The sequence below is a fragment of the Ctenocephalides felis genome, unplaced genomic scaffold (assembly GCF_003426905.1).
Source record: "Ctenocephalides felis isolate EL2017-DRISC unplaced genomic scaffold, ASM342690v1 CF-g0.4_SCAFFOLD_01886, whole genome shotgun sequence".
Classification (NCBI taxonomy): domain Eukaryota; kingdom Metazoa; phylum Arthropoda; class Insecta; order Siphonaptera; family Pulicidae; genus Ctenocephalides; species Ctenocephalides felis.
Genome location: NW_020538040.1, coordinates 38,418,018 through 38,433,141, shown reverse-complemented (window position 1 = coordinate 38,433,141; position 15,124 = coordinate 38,418,018). Strand labels below are relative to the sequence as shown.

Below are 15,124 nucleotides of genomic sequence, written 5' to 3'. Positions count from 1 at the left end.
AAAAAAAATTTTTTTTACAAATTGGCGACTGTTTGAAAAAAAAGTGTTTTTTTAAGTTTCTCGAATTTTTAAAAATAGTAAAAATTGGAATTTGGGAAGTCCAAGTTCGGGCTATAGATAGGTCTATAAACAAGACTCACTGAACATTTCAAGTGATTCGGTCGATTAAAACTCGAGAAATCATGTCAACAGTACTGAAAAAGTCTGCTCTGAGAAAAACGCATTTAAAGTTTTGCGTGAAGCCAAACCAGTATGGAGACCGAGTCAGTTAAACGTCTATATCTCCGAAAATAATCCAAATTTTCAAAAACCTTCTTGTACCCATATTCTTAGATAGTTAAACTTTGAAAATATGAAATAAAAAAAATCGATTTTTTTGAATTTCTACACTAGAATACCCCCTTAATGTTGGTGACAAAGCTATTTAGAATGGGATGACAGGTAAAATGGTGTTTTGATATACAGGTCGATAGGTAAATTGGTAGACAGGTAAATTGATAGACAAGTAAATTGGTGAAAAGCTAATTTGTTGAACAGCTGGTGGTCAGGTAAATTTGAGGATATGTAAAATTGTAGGCAGGACAACTGGAAGATAGACAAATAACAAGGCGGATAAACAGGTTGACAGGTAAATTGGTACACATGTGAAACGCGTTGATAGGTAAATATGTCGATAAGTAAATTGGGAAGCCGGTAAAATGGTAGATTGATTAACAAGTTGATAGGTTAATTCGTAGACAAGTTGTTGAATAGGTAAATTGTTGAACAGATAGTAGGAATGTAAAACTAAATGTAACAAATACACATCTTTGTTCAACTTTTTAATTTAAACTAAATCACGGCAAAGCGTGAACGGGTACAGCTTGTATTCCAATATATATTCAAAGTATATAAATATGAATAGGGAATACACATATTTTTAATATAGGTTGCACTGATAAATACTTTTGGATTTTTTTTAATTCAATTTTATTCTGCAATCGGTATGAATTAATACATTTAGCAGAGAACGCTGACAATATATATAGTAATATATAGTTAGTAAATACCCGCAGTGGCGTATCTACTAGAGCTAATTAATATTATAAAAAAAAAACTAAGAACAAAAGGAAAAAAAAACTTTTAGAAATTTAATTTTGATTTTGGTTAATATTTCAAATCTCAAAAGCCAGGTGCTACAGATATGACCTTAACATAAGCTCTCTTCAAAAATAATGCAACAGCATAATTATTATTTGCATTAAATACAATACAATTTCGTATTGTTTTACAGATATCTATAAAAAAAAACACTATCCAAGTTTTATTTTTACCTTTATTTTGTCCGAATAGTATGGATTTAAAGTTAATTAAAAACAATAGATTATACTAACTTTGTTGAAGATTGGTATCCTTGTTAACGTACTTAAATTTTTAGATAATAGTTTATATTTAACATAGATTCAATGTTCAATTTAATACTACTTGTTCTTTGAATGGTCTTTTATAAAGAAAATGTTATAACAACAAACAAATTTCGCATCCGATTTTTTTTGTAACTATTACGAAATTGGCTTTTAACGTCAGATGATGAGTCAACAATAATAATAGTTCTTTTTCTGATGAAGTCTTTGTAATTTTTTTGTGGGTAGCTATGAAAGAACATCCCGCCGGTTATATCAGAGTTATTACTATGGATTATTGAAAATAGTTAAAAGTAATAGAATCAACTAACATTGCTGCTGATTGGTATCTTTGTTAACAAGTGAATAAATTTAAAACTTTAGATAATTTAGTTGTATAAAAAAAATTCATTGTTTATTTAATGCGAATATTTTTTTTGAACCTCATTCGAGTTTTATTATATCAATGATGCTATTATCTACCAATTGTGTAAGAAGAAATAATAAAAAAAATAATCTTTATACACTAATAAAAAACGCAGCCATTGAATATTAGTATTTATATTCTATAATATATATTATTGCCAACTTGCGTCAAGGACGTAGGATTAATTACAAAACCAATGCTACTGATTTTCTATTATAAGTAAATTAAAAAAAAATGCAGATTGAAATTAAATTACAGAACAAGGAAATCTGTCGAGCAATCATGAATATCTTGTCTTTCGCACTCGGAACATTGGCTTTGGCCGTTTTCAGTGATGCCCAAGATGCCAACCAACCACACATTATTTTCATCATGGCTGATGACATGGTAATTTCAATAAATTTTAATAACAATTTAATTTTATCAATGATTATTAAACATTAAACCACCAGATTATTTTTTTTTTCAACTGAACTTGTACGTCATGAACTGCATAATTTTTAATACATTCATGAATATAATTATGAAAAAATCGAGCAAATATTTTCAATGTTGAAAGGTAATAATTTGCATTTAAATGGAATATATATTGCAAAAATGTTTTTATTTAGACTTGCATAAAATCATATACGTGTTTGGACAAAAATAAAAGTAAACAATTAAAAATTCAACTAATGATTAGTAGTAAATAACATTGGCAATGTGTTCAATATGTTTTTAAATTAATTTTTCCAAATTCAAAATCGAGCATGCTAAAGTTCCCGTTAATCAATAATTACATATTTACATTGTGTTCATGCATTATTTTTGTTTATTAAATTCAATTTTTAATCAAAAGTTGTCACACGTTTAACTGAAGAAACAGACTATATAAAGCATAATGAACGCAAAAAATGTTTGAGATTCAAAAATGATTGCTAGTATTATTACTATTATAGCTAGTATTATCACATAGTATTTATTACTATATATACATTACATTAGGGCTTCAATGATGTAAGTTTTCGTGGTTCGAACCAAATTCCGACCCCAAATCTGGATGCGTTGGCCTACAATGGGATGATACTGGATAACCATTATATGCAACCTCTATGTACGCCTTCAAGAGCAGCGCTAATGACTGGCAGATATCCAATATACTCAGGTATTTATAGCACATTATTATTATTATTAAATGATTTATCGAAGGGAAGATTTATAAGTTCCAAAAAGATAAGTTATATTTTCAAAATTTCGTAACAAAAAATACCGGGAAATTTCCAAAAACGTGGGCATTTTCATTTGTTTGTGAGGCAAGTCCAGGTTTCGTTATATTATATACGGACTCATGAAGATGGCAATGTAAAATGCAAAATTATAAATAAAGCATATAAAATACAAAGCGATTTTCATATAGACATACAGCATATCTCTATGAGGTAACGCAAGTAAAGCCAACATTTTTGCAACAATCTTAAAATAAATATCTGAAGAAAATATAGCGCCCAAATATGTTCCAAATTGGCTTATCCAAGATACTAGTATGCACAAAGTGACAAAAAATATTGGAAGGTTTGAAAGTACTAAGCTAGATAGACAACCATCCAAGTAAACGTGCTAAAGATTTGCTAACCGCAAACATTACTAGACGTTTCAAAAAACAAAACAAGCTCATCACACTTAACTAGTTTATAAGTAACGTGGACTAAAACATTACGGTCTAGTTTTTCTTTATCCCATCATCAGTGCCAAGTTAAAAAATTATATCACCAATTAGCATTTTAACTCCATCCATAACACTGGCCGCAAAAATTACTAAATGCTTTTCTAGGAAACTTTATAAGCTCAAGGCATACTGGAGTATCATTCAGAAATATATAATAGTTACAAATTATTGCATACTAATTTATTTTATTTGTGTAATTTTTATTGACAAACATTTCTGTTTAGAATAATGAAAAATGATAAAATTTTTGCTTTATTATGTATTCATATAGCAATTCTGGATATATTTATATTGGAGGCTGTTTAGATGTTGTTTTAAAACAAAAACTAACCGACCATAATTTACTTGAATTTTAAATCTCAGGGTCCGTGTATAATTAAAGACGATTTTTAATTTTCATAGAATAAGTTTTTTTTTAAAAAAGTAATAAAATTAATAATATTGTTTATACAGTATTCAGTGTTCACATTTATCTTTCCAATGATAAAAATTTAAAACCCACAAACCGCTTGTGAAATTTTACTTTAATATTTGTCACAAATAATTTATATTATTTATATTATTATAATGAATCTATATTTATATTATTTAATATACTTTATAATTTATTATAATCCGTACAAATGAAAAACTACGTTACAACAACTTTGTATTAAATCAATTTCTACAATAGTTTTATGATCCGAAATGAAATTATAAATGTTTTTATCAATAAAAGTGATAGAAAATAATGAAAATTAACTATTGTGTGCTAAGATAAAAATATTTATTAGAGCATTTTTACCTTAACCTAAAATTTTATATTTAAGAAAGGAAAAGAACGTGTTTTTCATTTCATGCTCTAGATAAAAATTTTGAAAAAAATTGGCTATACTTCAGGATTCTTTCATAAAAAAGAGAGATAACCCCCATAAGAATAACTACGTAGCAAATACAGTTAATATCAATTGAAAATACATACTATTTACCCAAAAAATTCATTTTTACCCCATTTGGGTAATTTACCCTGGTTCCCGACCACTGCTTTATAGAGATCAATTGCAGTATCATTCAGAAGAATATAATAGTTTTTTGACCACTTATCCAACTTTGTGATATTCCCATTGTAACACTAACACGGAGTTTTCAAATAAAAAATCTATTATTAATTATATTACTTATCCATGTATTGTAAACATAACCATAGAGGTTTGCATTTACATAAGTATAGAAATAATATAGATGTTTCATGAGTTTGCAGACCGTTTACGTGCATTTTAAAGCACATCTATGAAAGATTTAAATAAAAAAAATTCTATACTATTTTCAAGGTAAAATATTGCACTATGAATTACCTAGAGTTAGTTAATGTAGTTCATTCAATATGTTAAACAAATGGCTTTATACTTCAGGTTTACAAGGCGCGCCATTATTGGCGAACGATGTAAGGGCTCTTCCACCAGGAAAAATTTTACCAGAATATTTGAAGGACTTGGGTTACACAACAAGATTAGTTGGAAAATGGCATTTGGGACATAGATCTCTCAATGAGACTCCAACGTACAGAGGTTTTGATTCTCACTTTGGCTATTGGACTGGTTGCACAAGCTATTTTGACCACGTGCTGGCTGAATACACTGTAAGTAATTGAACTAGATGTAAGTGGCAGTTTGCCTGAACGCAAGTTGCTTGAATGTACTGAGATGTGTGTAATATAATTTCTGGAAAATATTTCCCAGATGGTCTTATAATTCAAGGGACAACTAACTGATTTGTCAAATATTATTATGCATATATTTAGACTTATGGGCCGATTTTGCCGCACAACAGACGAATGTTATGGCAAGGCCATGTCACGCTTCAACTTGCATGCATTATAATACTGAATCATACTTAATATTGTCAAAATGTCACGTATTTGCTGTAAATTCAGGCGTTTTACACATAAACTGCAATGTTACTCTTATGTTATAAAGCTGTGTCAGAAACACACTGTTATCTTACATCGTTTTTTTGACATTTGCGCGGTTTCTATGTTAGGATTTCTGACAACTTGAGATAAACGCCTGACTGCACAGCAACCACATGACTTTAGTCAATATTTAGAACGATTTTGTACAGAAAGTTCTTCATAACATAGCTTTGGCAACATTGGTCTGTTATGGTGCAGAATTGGTTCATTAATTATTCTTATTAGTTTTTCATAGAGTGAAGGCAAACGTTTACCAAATTTATGTTTTTTATTTATGTCTATTATAAATGTTTTATGTTACGGGTCTATAATTGTTTGAGTTGATAGTCACAAACTGTCAAAAAACTATGTATTTGCTGTGAGATCAGACGTTTTACACATAAAACCTAACCTCCAAAAGACACAAATCAAACAACAATATTATCATAAGTGCAATATGCTGATGTCTCTTTGATAAGCACATAAGTGAAGTCTTGCCAAAATTAAAATTATGAGGTTTGTGCGTTTTGGAAGTTAAGTTGTATGTGTAAAACGCCCAATCGCACAGCAAATACATAGCATTTTGTCAGTTTGTGACTACCAACTCATGCGATTTCTGTTTATCGGAAAATTGGCTCCTCATATATACGTATATTAATACATATATTAACAAAAAGTTTAATTCAATAATAAAATTATTTATTTGTATCGACACTAAATGTGCGTCATCATTTTAAATGCTAAAATTAAAGAATCATTAAATGAATACAGTGGTAACAAATGAAATAAATGAACTTGGTTATAAATAGTAGAAGACACCTGTGTTATCACATCTGTGTTGTTGCAGTTAGAATTTATTAATGATCTGCTTATACAAAATTGTTTTCAATTTTTACAATGTCAGATAAATATTGTCCATGTAGGATTCATATTTTAGTAATTAACTGAACAAATATGTTCTTACAAAAACTATAACATTTATGGTGGTGTAGTGGTTTAGAGCGCAAGGCAGCGCAAACTAGCATCCTATTCGATTCTAACCACAGCCAGCTCGATATCAAGTAGTATGATATTTGTGGCTATTACTGCAACACATACATTTAGTCGGCACTATTAGATATGCATATCTAATATAACGTAAAAAAGAGTGGTTGACCGCTGGGTTACACTGTCGAGATAAATACTAGGATAGAATATATGATAGCACACAGCATATAGAGTATGTAGTTCCAAAAAAAAATTTTTTTCAGAGTGATGGAAAGGCTCACTATGGTCATGATTTCTACCGTAATACAACAAGCGCATGGGATTTGCAAGGCCAATACGCAACAAGGCTTTATTCCCAAGAGTCTGAACGAATTATTAATGAACATCAAAAACCAGAGGAAAACCCACTTTTTCTGATGGTTGCTCATATGGCTCCCCATTCGGCAAACAAAGGAAAATTTTTGGAAGCGCCGCAAGAAACTATTGACAAGTTTTCTCACATTCCAAATGTGGATCGGAGGACATATGCTGGTAAGCGTTTACTTGTTATTTATTTGTCCATTTATAATATATTTCAATATTGTTATTAAATTACTCTAATTGATTTATTAATTATGAATAAGCCTGGCAAAAGCATATATATAAATGTACATATACTTCCAACAATTATAAATAATTATTATTTTTTACAGCAATGGTCAGTGAATTCCAACAATTATAAATAATTATTATTTTTTACAGCAATGGTCAGTGAATTAGATGACAGTGTTGGAGTATTAGTAGAAGCTCTGAAAAGGAAAAATATGTTGCACAATTCTGTGATTCTATTCAGCTCAGATAATGGAGGTGCAACTACAGGAATATATCCCAACTGGGCGTCAAATTATCCATTAAGAGGCGTAAGTTGATGCTTTAACTATACCAAGTAATTTTCAAAATAAATTTAAAAAATACCCCAAAATAAAAAGAGTGCCGCTAATCATAATTATGGGTAAATTTAATAAAAGCAGTTATTAACTTCCCGTAGGGCAAGTTATAGTAATCGCAAAAAAATCGAAAATGAAAATTTTTATATATCTTTACGTTTCAAAGGTTTCTGAACATTTTGGCATACCTTAGAAAAAATGGATGTATGTGTGTGTGTGTGTGTGTGTGTGTGTATGTATGTATGTATGTATGTATGTATGTATGTATGTATGTATGTATGTGCGTGTGTGTATGTATGTGCGGATACAAATTTTCGTCGACGATTTCGGGAACACGGATCAACCGATTTGAATAATTCAAAAAACATTCGATTCGTATTGATAAGGAGACGTGCTGATTAGTTTTTGGCGAAGGCAGGTCTAGCCGTTCCGAAGATACGGGGCAAAAAGTGCCGAAAACGGTAACTCAGTTTTTAAGAGAACGGAGCGTCCGATTTGAATAATTCAAAAAACATTTCACTTGTATTGACAAGGTGAAGAATCGATAAAATTTTCATGAAGGTAGGTCTAGCGGTTTCGGAGATATGGAGGAAAAAGTAAAAAAATGAGCCATTTGGCGGTCAAAAATGATCATTAGACATATGCACATCAAATTATCAGATATTTTATAGAGATTTTAACAATAAGTATACATTTTGTTAACATTTCTATGGGTTCCGTACCAATGCTTATGCGTTAGACAGCGACGCGGCGCTTACGCGCTTTATATTTTGTCCCTATGCAGTTAAAGCAGTACGATTGCTTTCAAAAAAATTTCAGATCTTCTACAATATGTCAAAATACAGAAAAAAAAAAATTTTTTTCAAAAAAAAAATGTTTTTTTAAAAAAAAATTTTTTTTTTCAAAGAAAAGTTATTTTTTGTCCAATTTATAGTTTCTCAAAAATCTTATTCTTTCAAAGTAATTTTTTTTCAAAAATGTTAATTGTTTTTAAAAAAATAATAATTTTTGGTACGGGAAGTTCCAGCAATTTGCCTTAAGGCACGATGCCTTAATTGCCTTAAGACAGAATTCCACTTACAGCTAGTTTTAAAATTATTTTATATTAATTCACAATGTTAAGACATATGGAAATTATGTAAAATTTCCAAATTTAAGTTGGATATCAAAATATCTAGTAACACCAAGTTACTTAAACTGCTGTTGAGCCATGCTTAATAGTTGCATCAACTGTTTTATAATGTATTTTTCGTGGTATTTATTTTTTAATGAATACTTACAACTATACACAGAATATATTATATTATTTTATAATATTCAGTATCAGTAACGTAATTTTCATCGAATTTATATTTATTTATTATTTATTTTTTATTTTAAACACGAGTTGAAAGTGACATTTTCTCTGAAGGCAATTTGCACGAACTTCTCGAAAGGTGTAATAATTGAGTTAATCAACCGAAAATGAAATTTAGAAATTTAGATAAAATTTATAATTGTTTATTTTGAAAATAAAGATTTCGCTTTTTCCTAAACACATTTAAAAAGTTATCTGTAATTATATTAATTATATTGCACAGGCACGTGCTATATGTCCTAAAATTGTAGTTTATAATTTCACACTTTAATAAATTGAGAATGTTTGACTTATCACATAATAAATGCAACTTTTGACACCAATTTTGACTATACTGTTTTTTCAAACTTTATTATATATGACCTCTAATCCTTCATTACCAATTCTAACAATAAGTGAAAAACATTTATTTCGAAATATTCCATTCAAATCAACTTTTTTTGAAAATTTTATCTATATGAGTTTATTGTGATTAATTTATTACTAGAATAGTCTTAATATATTAAATACTTATTCTTTAATTAATTATTTAAATTAATTAATTATTAATAATATTTCAGATTAAGGGTTCTCTGTGGGAAGGCGGTGTACGTACTTCTGCTTGTATATGGAGTCCATGGATGCAGGGAAAAGGCATTCACGACGGTTTGATCCATGTTACTGATTGGTTTTCTACTTTTATAACTCTTGCTGGTACGTATTGCAATTTTAATTCATGAAGTAATAAAGATTTAGCAGTAAAAACTGACGAAATGACAGAGCAATATATGTATTAAAATAATTGTAATAAAATTGGTGGGGCACTATTATCCAAATTTATTAACTTAAAATGCAAAGTATATACAGTCAACTTTAAACTATGTAAATGACTGATTTTTTAAAAAAACACAAATTAATAAAAAATACGGATATGAAAGATACAGTCCATTAACTAAAAACACCCACCAACTTCTATCATATAATGGCAAATAAAAATACTGATAATTTTTTTTCCAATACTCTCTAGAGGTGGAAATTTTAATAACTGCACTTTTACAAACTCTTAAGGAGTTCTGAAAATCCCACTTAAACAGAGCCTATCAGCTTGATAAATTATACAATGTAGTATTTTATTGATATTTCAAATTGCAGGTGGTGATGTTTCACAATTGAATGTGGATGGCTTGGATCAAACTGCATCCTTAATTTATGGCTATCCATCACCCAGGAGAGAAATGCTTCTCAACATCGATGAAGTAGTAAGTTATAATAAATCATAATTGATTTTAAAATTTATCATAATTGATTTATATATATATATATATATATATATATATATATATATATATATATACTTGATAACCCGACAGACGTTATCCTGTATATCCACATCTACATTTTAAGTTCCAAATTTTTTAATATCCTATCCTACACATCTGACAGTTTTTATGTATCTAAATATTTTTAATATCAAACAATGATAAGCGTTTTTTTTTTGTATTTTTTTCATTTATTTCTACAATCTAACTATATTTCTATAATTCGAACAATCCTAAAATATTCCCTTAACAAACTTTAGAAAGATTTATCAAAATCTGAATAATCCTTTAGGAGGAGTATTATTTCATACATCATTACAGAATAATTTTATATATGAGATATTCACCTGAAGACAAGTTGCATTAATTTTTTTATAAAAATATCAACATTAATATTTTATTTATCTCTGTTTAATAGCAAAAACATTCCGCAATCAAGTACGACAATTGGAAGTTAATTGTAGGACCAGCATTCAAAGGGCAAGCCAACCTCTACAGTGGAGAAAAGGGAATCGAAGTAACTCATGAGCCCTTTTATGATATTTCTTTGGTCAAAAATAGTTTAGCAGGTCGCGCCTTAGCCGAAATTGGATTTGTCTTTAATGACAGTATAGCAAAATCTAACAGAAAAAAAATTATCCCAAAATGTATCAACAGAGACTCCAGCAAATTCCAAAGCACCTGCTCATTAGTGCATTATTGTAAGTACTAAAATATTTATATCATATGACAATTATAAGTTATCTAATTTCAGAACATATATAATTGCCAATTTGTAAAAAAATATCTTAGAAAATGCGTTTGGCTGAAATATCTGGTCTTCAATTACGATATGTGTTAAATTTTTTGAGATTTTTCAATTTTCCTTAAATTTTTGCCGAATCGGCTGAATAAGCGAAATTGCGATATATGGTAGAAAAAGTAATAATTTTGAGATGAATCTAACTAAGTATAATACTTTATATGATTTTTCATGAGTTTATATAATAGTTTGAATAACTGCTCAAACCTATCTGCACTTTGCATTTGAACTTAAATATTTACACATTTTATATCCTACAAAGTAAACCGTGAGGGTTAAATTTGTTTTTGAAAACTTATAAAATAAAATTAAAAATAAAATTATATACAAATTATATTATTTAATATGTGTGCCTTTTAAGGTGACCATATTCTTCCAAGTCAAATCCGGGACGGTAATTTTAAATTATGCTAATCCGGGACGGGGGAGAGAGGGTGAATGCTAAAAAGTTAATGTATTTTCAAAATAACAAATACTATTTAAGTATTTGGTGAAAATCCGCCTTTTTAAAGGAGTTGTTTCTAAATCTAAAAATTTAGCTTTCAAACTTTCAAAATTTGGTTAAATTTTTTTCGTAAGTATTTAAAAATAATAAGCACATTCATTTGCTTTATTCCAGGCAGTTCATTTTCATAATTTTTGTTAATTTTCGTAAAATTGGGAATAAAAGTTCAAAATTATGAATGTGAGAGGTTATTATTTTAACCCGCCTTTTTTATATAAGCATACTAGTTATGCATAATATTTTCAGATATTTGAAGGGTAGTTGTAATTTTATCATCAAATAAGAGCGAAGAATCAATTTAGTCTCATGTTTTTCGAAAACCCGGAACAATCCGGGACAAAAGATATAAATCCGAGACAAATTTTGCTTTTAGAAAAACCCGGAAAGCAAGGTGAAAATCCGGGACTGTCCCGGCCCAACCGGGACGTATGATAACCTTAGTGCCTATATAAATTTCTTGAGGTTTTTTAATTTTCCTTGAATTTAGACTGTTATAATATAAAGTTGCAATATGTGGATGAAAAACTAAGAATTTTTAGACAAATCTAACGAAATATAATACTTTATTTAGTATTATATCTTTATAAATAATCGAGAATAAATGCAAAAGTTTTGATACACTCTTAATGTGTACAATTACCCTTTAACACATATCTAGACCAAAAAATGTAGTACGATTGCAAAGTAACAACTTTTGTATCTTGACTCCGATTTATATAAGAGTGGTAAATATATTAGAGTGGTCTTTAATATGAATATTTTTGAATTTCTGTGCTCTCAAAGGCTCAAATGCTTCCAAATTGCTTCCAAAAATGAGAAGTTTTAGCTCCTAATATTAATTTTAAGCTAGTCTGCACTTCAACTAAAGTTTCTTGGTTCTTCTTCTTAGGTAAATACTTATTTTATGAAATATATCGAATTTTTGTTGTAATTTTTTTTATTTATGATCAAAATAAGTAAATGCAACATTTTGATTCACTTGTCGTTAAAATATATAATTCTAAAAAATAAATGAAATTTTACCTAAGTTATTTCCATAGGGAACTTTAGTTGGAGTGCGGACTATCTTAATGTTAATATTAAAAGCTTAAACTTTTAGAGAAAATATTTTTCATCATTTTGAAGCATTTAAGCATTTGGGAGAAAAAAAATGTGAATACATCCATATTTAGGACCACCCATATATATATATATATATATATAATATACATATATATAAATATATATATATATATATATATATATATAAATATACATATATATATATATATATAAATATACATATATATATATATATATATATATAATATACATATATTTATATATATATATAATTTGCGATTTATTTATGTATTTAATAGCTTAATTAATATTCTTTTTCGCGCTCTAGGGCAATGTGATAATAAAGCATAAATTATATAATATTAAAATCAAATGAAATTTAATATTATACGTTCAAGAACATAAAATGTTATGCCTGCTACTGCCATATGTCACTTGCATTTCACGGCCGTTATGTCGAAAACGCGGAATTTGTAAATCTGTCAAATTTAATTTGAATTTATTGACATGGAATGGAATGCCTAGATGATTTGGAATATAAATGAGAAGTTTTATGTACAATTTACTTTTGATTTTAATATTTTATTATTTTTCCATATGGCAGTCAAAATATCTATTTGTTTACTTAGTTATTTAAAAACAAATATAATTGTTTAATTTATTAAAAAAAACTTAAGCTTTTATTGATTCATAACGAGCAATAACAAATAATTTAATTAAAAATCAGCGTAGATTTCGTAAGACTTTCGATTTATAGTTAGTTTAGTTCAGACCACATCATAATTCATTCTTTTGAAAAGGCCATGTTTTTTACAGCAATATTTTGCGATATGTAAAAAATAAATCATTTGACAGTGCACATTTTTTATACAAAGCTTCTAGATATATTAGAAAAATGTGATAATCGAGGACGAACACTAATGCAAATTCAACCAAACCTAAGCTTTATTTAAGTAATCATAAAAATTATTTTGGCGCAAATTAACTATAAATCTAGGTGCACCGCAAGGATCAAGTTAAGGATCTTTTTTGTTTTTTTACCTGGAAAATTTTTTCAGCGCTTTTTTACTAATCTTTGCAGTTTTATTTTATGTATAATGCGTTTCAAAATGTGAATTAAAATAGAAAAGGTTGTATCAACAACAACAAAATTGCTCAATCTGATCTTAAATAAGAATAAAGCACGAATATTTTTTTTTTTGCACAACAAATAAACTATCGAACAAGAGCAAGTTTTTTAACCAATTAACTTTCGATAACACAACATAACTCCTTAAGCATCAGAATTTCCTATCAAACTAGTGGTGCATGGCATCGTTTATTTTTCTTAAAAAAGCTTTGGAATTTTTTGGAAACTTTGATAAAATTAGATTCTTGAAAATTTTGAAATTAATTTTTTTTATATTTTGAAATTTTTTAAAAACTTTGAACTTCATCAATCTCGCTCCGTAGCTGTTTTAGCGATAAACATTGGTACGGAACCTATAGAAATGCAATACATACATAGAAAAGTAAACAACATTTGTTCTTATTATTAAAACATCTATAAAATTCCTGATAATTTGATGTGCATATGTCTAATGATCATTTTTGACCGCCAAATGGCATTTCTTTTACTTTTTTTTATTGAAACTCCGTAACCGCTGAACCTGCCTTCCCAAAAATTTTATCAATTCTTCTTCTGTCAACAGAAATAAAATGCTTTTTGAATTATTTAAATCGAACGTTATTTCAAAAACTGAAATACTATTTTTGGCAATTTTAGTCCCGTATTTTCGAAACGGCTGGACCTGCTTTAGCCAAAAACTAATTAGCACGTCTCCTCATTGATACAAATCAAATGTTTTTTTTAAAATATTTAAATCGGTTGATCCGTATAATGAATAAATTTTACTTACAATTAGTCAACGCTGGGAATATTGTTAAAACCAATCTTAATACATTTTCTTAGAAACTATAATTCGCGTTTTAATAATTGAGAATTTATATTGATTTTATTTATGTAATTGCTATTTCTATATTTGTATTTTTTCTGTTAATGTGTTTATTTTAATATGTAATTTTTAATTTTAGATTCCTTGTGCTTATTCGACTTGAGCAAAGATCCATGTGAATCAAAAGACATATCTGCTAACAATCCAAACGTGGTTAATGACCTTTTGCTAGCAATTGTACAATATAAATCGAATATGATGCCCCAAATGCTTCCGGAAGTTGATCCTCGAGGACTTCCAGAACTTTACAACTACACGTGGTCCCATTGGCTTGACCAAAATCCGACCACACCTCAGCATAGTAGCCAAATTGGATTTAATAGTCAATACTTTGATTATATGGAGAGCTTTGAAAATTTTTAATTTGGAAATTTAAAGAAAGAAACCAAATATTAATTTGTAAATTATAATATATTTAGAGTTAATGTCAAATTCAATAATAATCACGCCAGGCCAATCAAAACTTACAAGTAAAATGTTATAATGCTACATAAAATGCCGATCATATTGATCGTTAAACTATACCATTAATTTATTTCATTTTTTAAAAAAATATATTTGACTTCATTCATAAGTATGATATTTTATAAATACAAATATCCATTGTGATTTATATATGATGAATAAAGCAAATAATAAATTAAAAAAAGAAAATATTTTTACTAGTTGAATAAACTTTTTCTGTGTGACTTGAGAAAAATAAGTTAACATATTAAATTTCAAACTGTTCAGGGATAATAATAATAATC

The 15,124-nt window shown here is 28.1% G+C and overlaps 1 protein-coding gene across 1 annotated transcript; it reads left to right on the top strand.

Moving 5' to 3' along the window:
- The first annotated feature begins 2,091 nt into the window (after window positions 1–2,091).
- On the top strand, window positions 2,092–14,738 carry LOC113374934 (arylsulfatase B-like). The gene is made up of 10 exons (XM_026614894.1): window positions 2,092–2,196; window positions 2,794–2,953; window positions 4,906–5,136; window positions 5,295–5,416; window positions 6,695–6,962; window positions 7,173–7,330; window positions 9,275–9,407; window positions 9,846–9,952; window positions 10,431–10,713; window positions 14,455–14,738. Exons 1-10 carry the CDS (start codon window positions 2,092–2,094, stop codon window positions 14,736–14,738), a joined length of 1,851 nt encoding a protein of 616 aa, XP_026470679.1.
- The last annotated feature ends 386 nt before the right edge of the window (window positions 14,739–15,124 follow it).

Coding starts and splice junctions, on each gene's coding strand:
- LOC113374934 (XM_026614894.1), top strand. CDS start 2,092: ATGAATATCTTGTCTTTCGCACTCGGAACATTGGCTTTGGCCGTTTTC. Junction 5,137..5,294: donor GCTGGCTGAATACACTGTAA/GTAATTGAACTA, acceptor GCATATATTTAG/ACTTATGGGCCGATTTTGCC. Junction 10,714..14,454: donor CTGCTCATTAGTGCATTATT/GTAAGTACTAAA, acceptor TTTTAATTTTAG/ATTCCTTGTGCTTATTCGAC.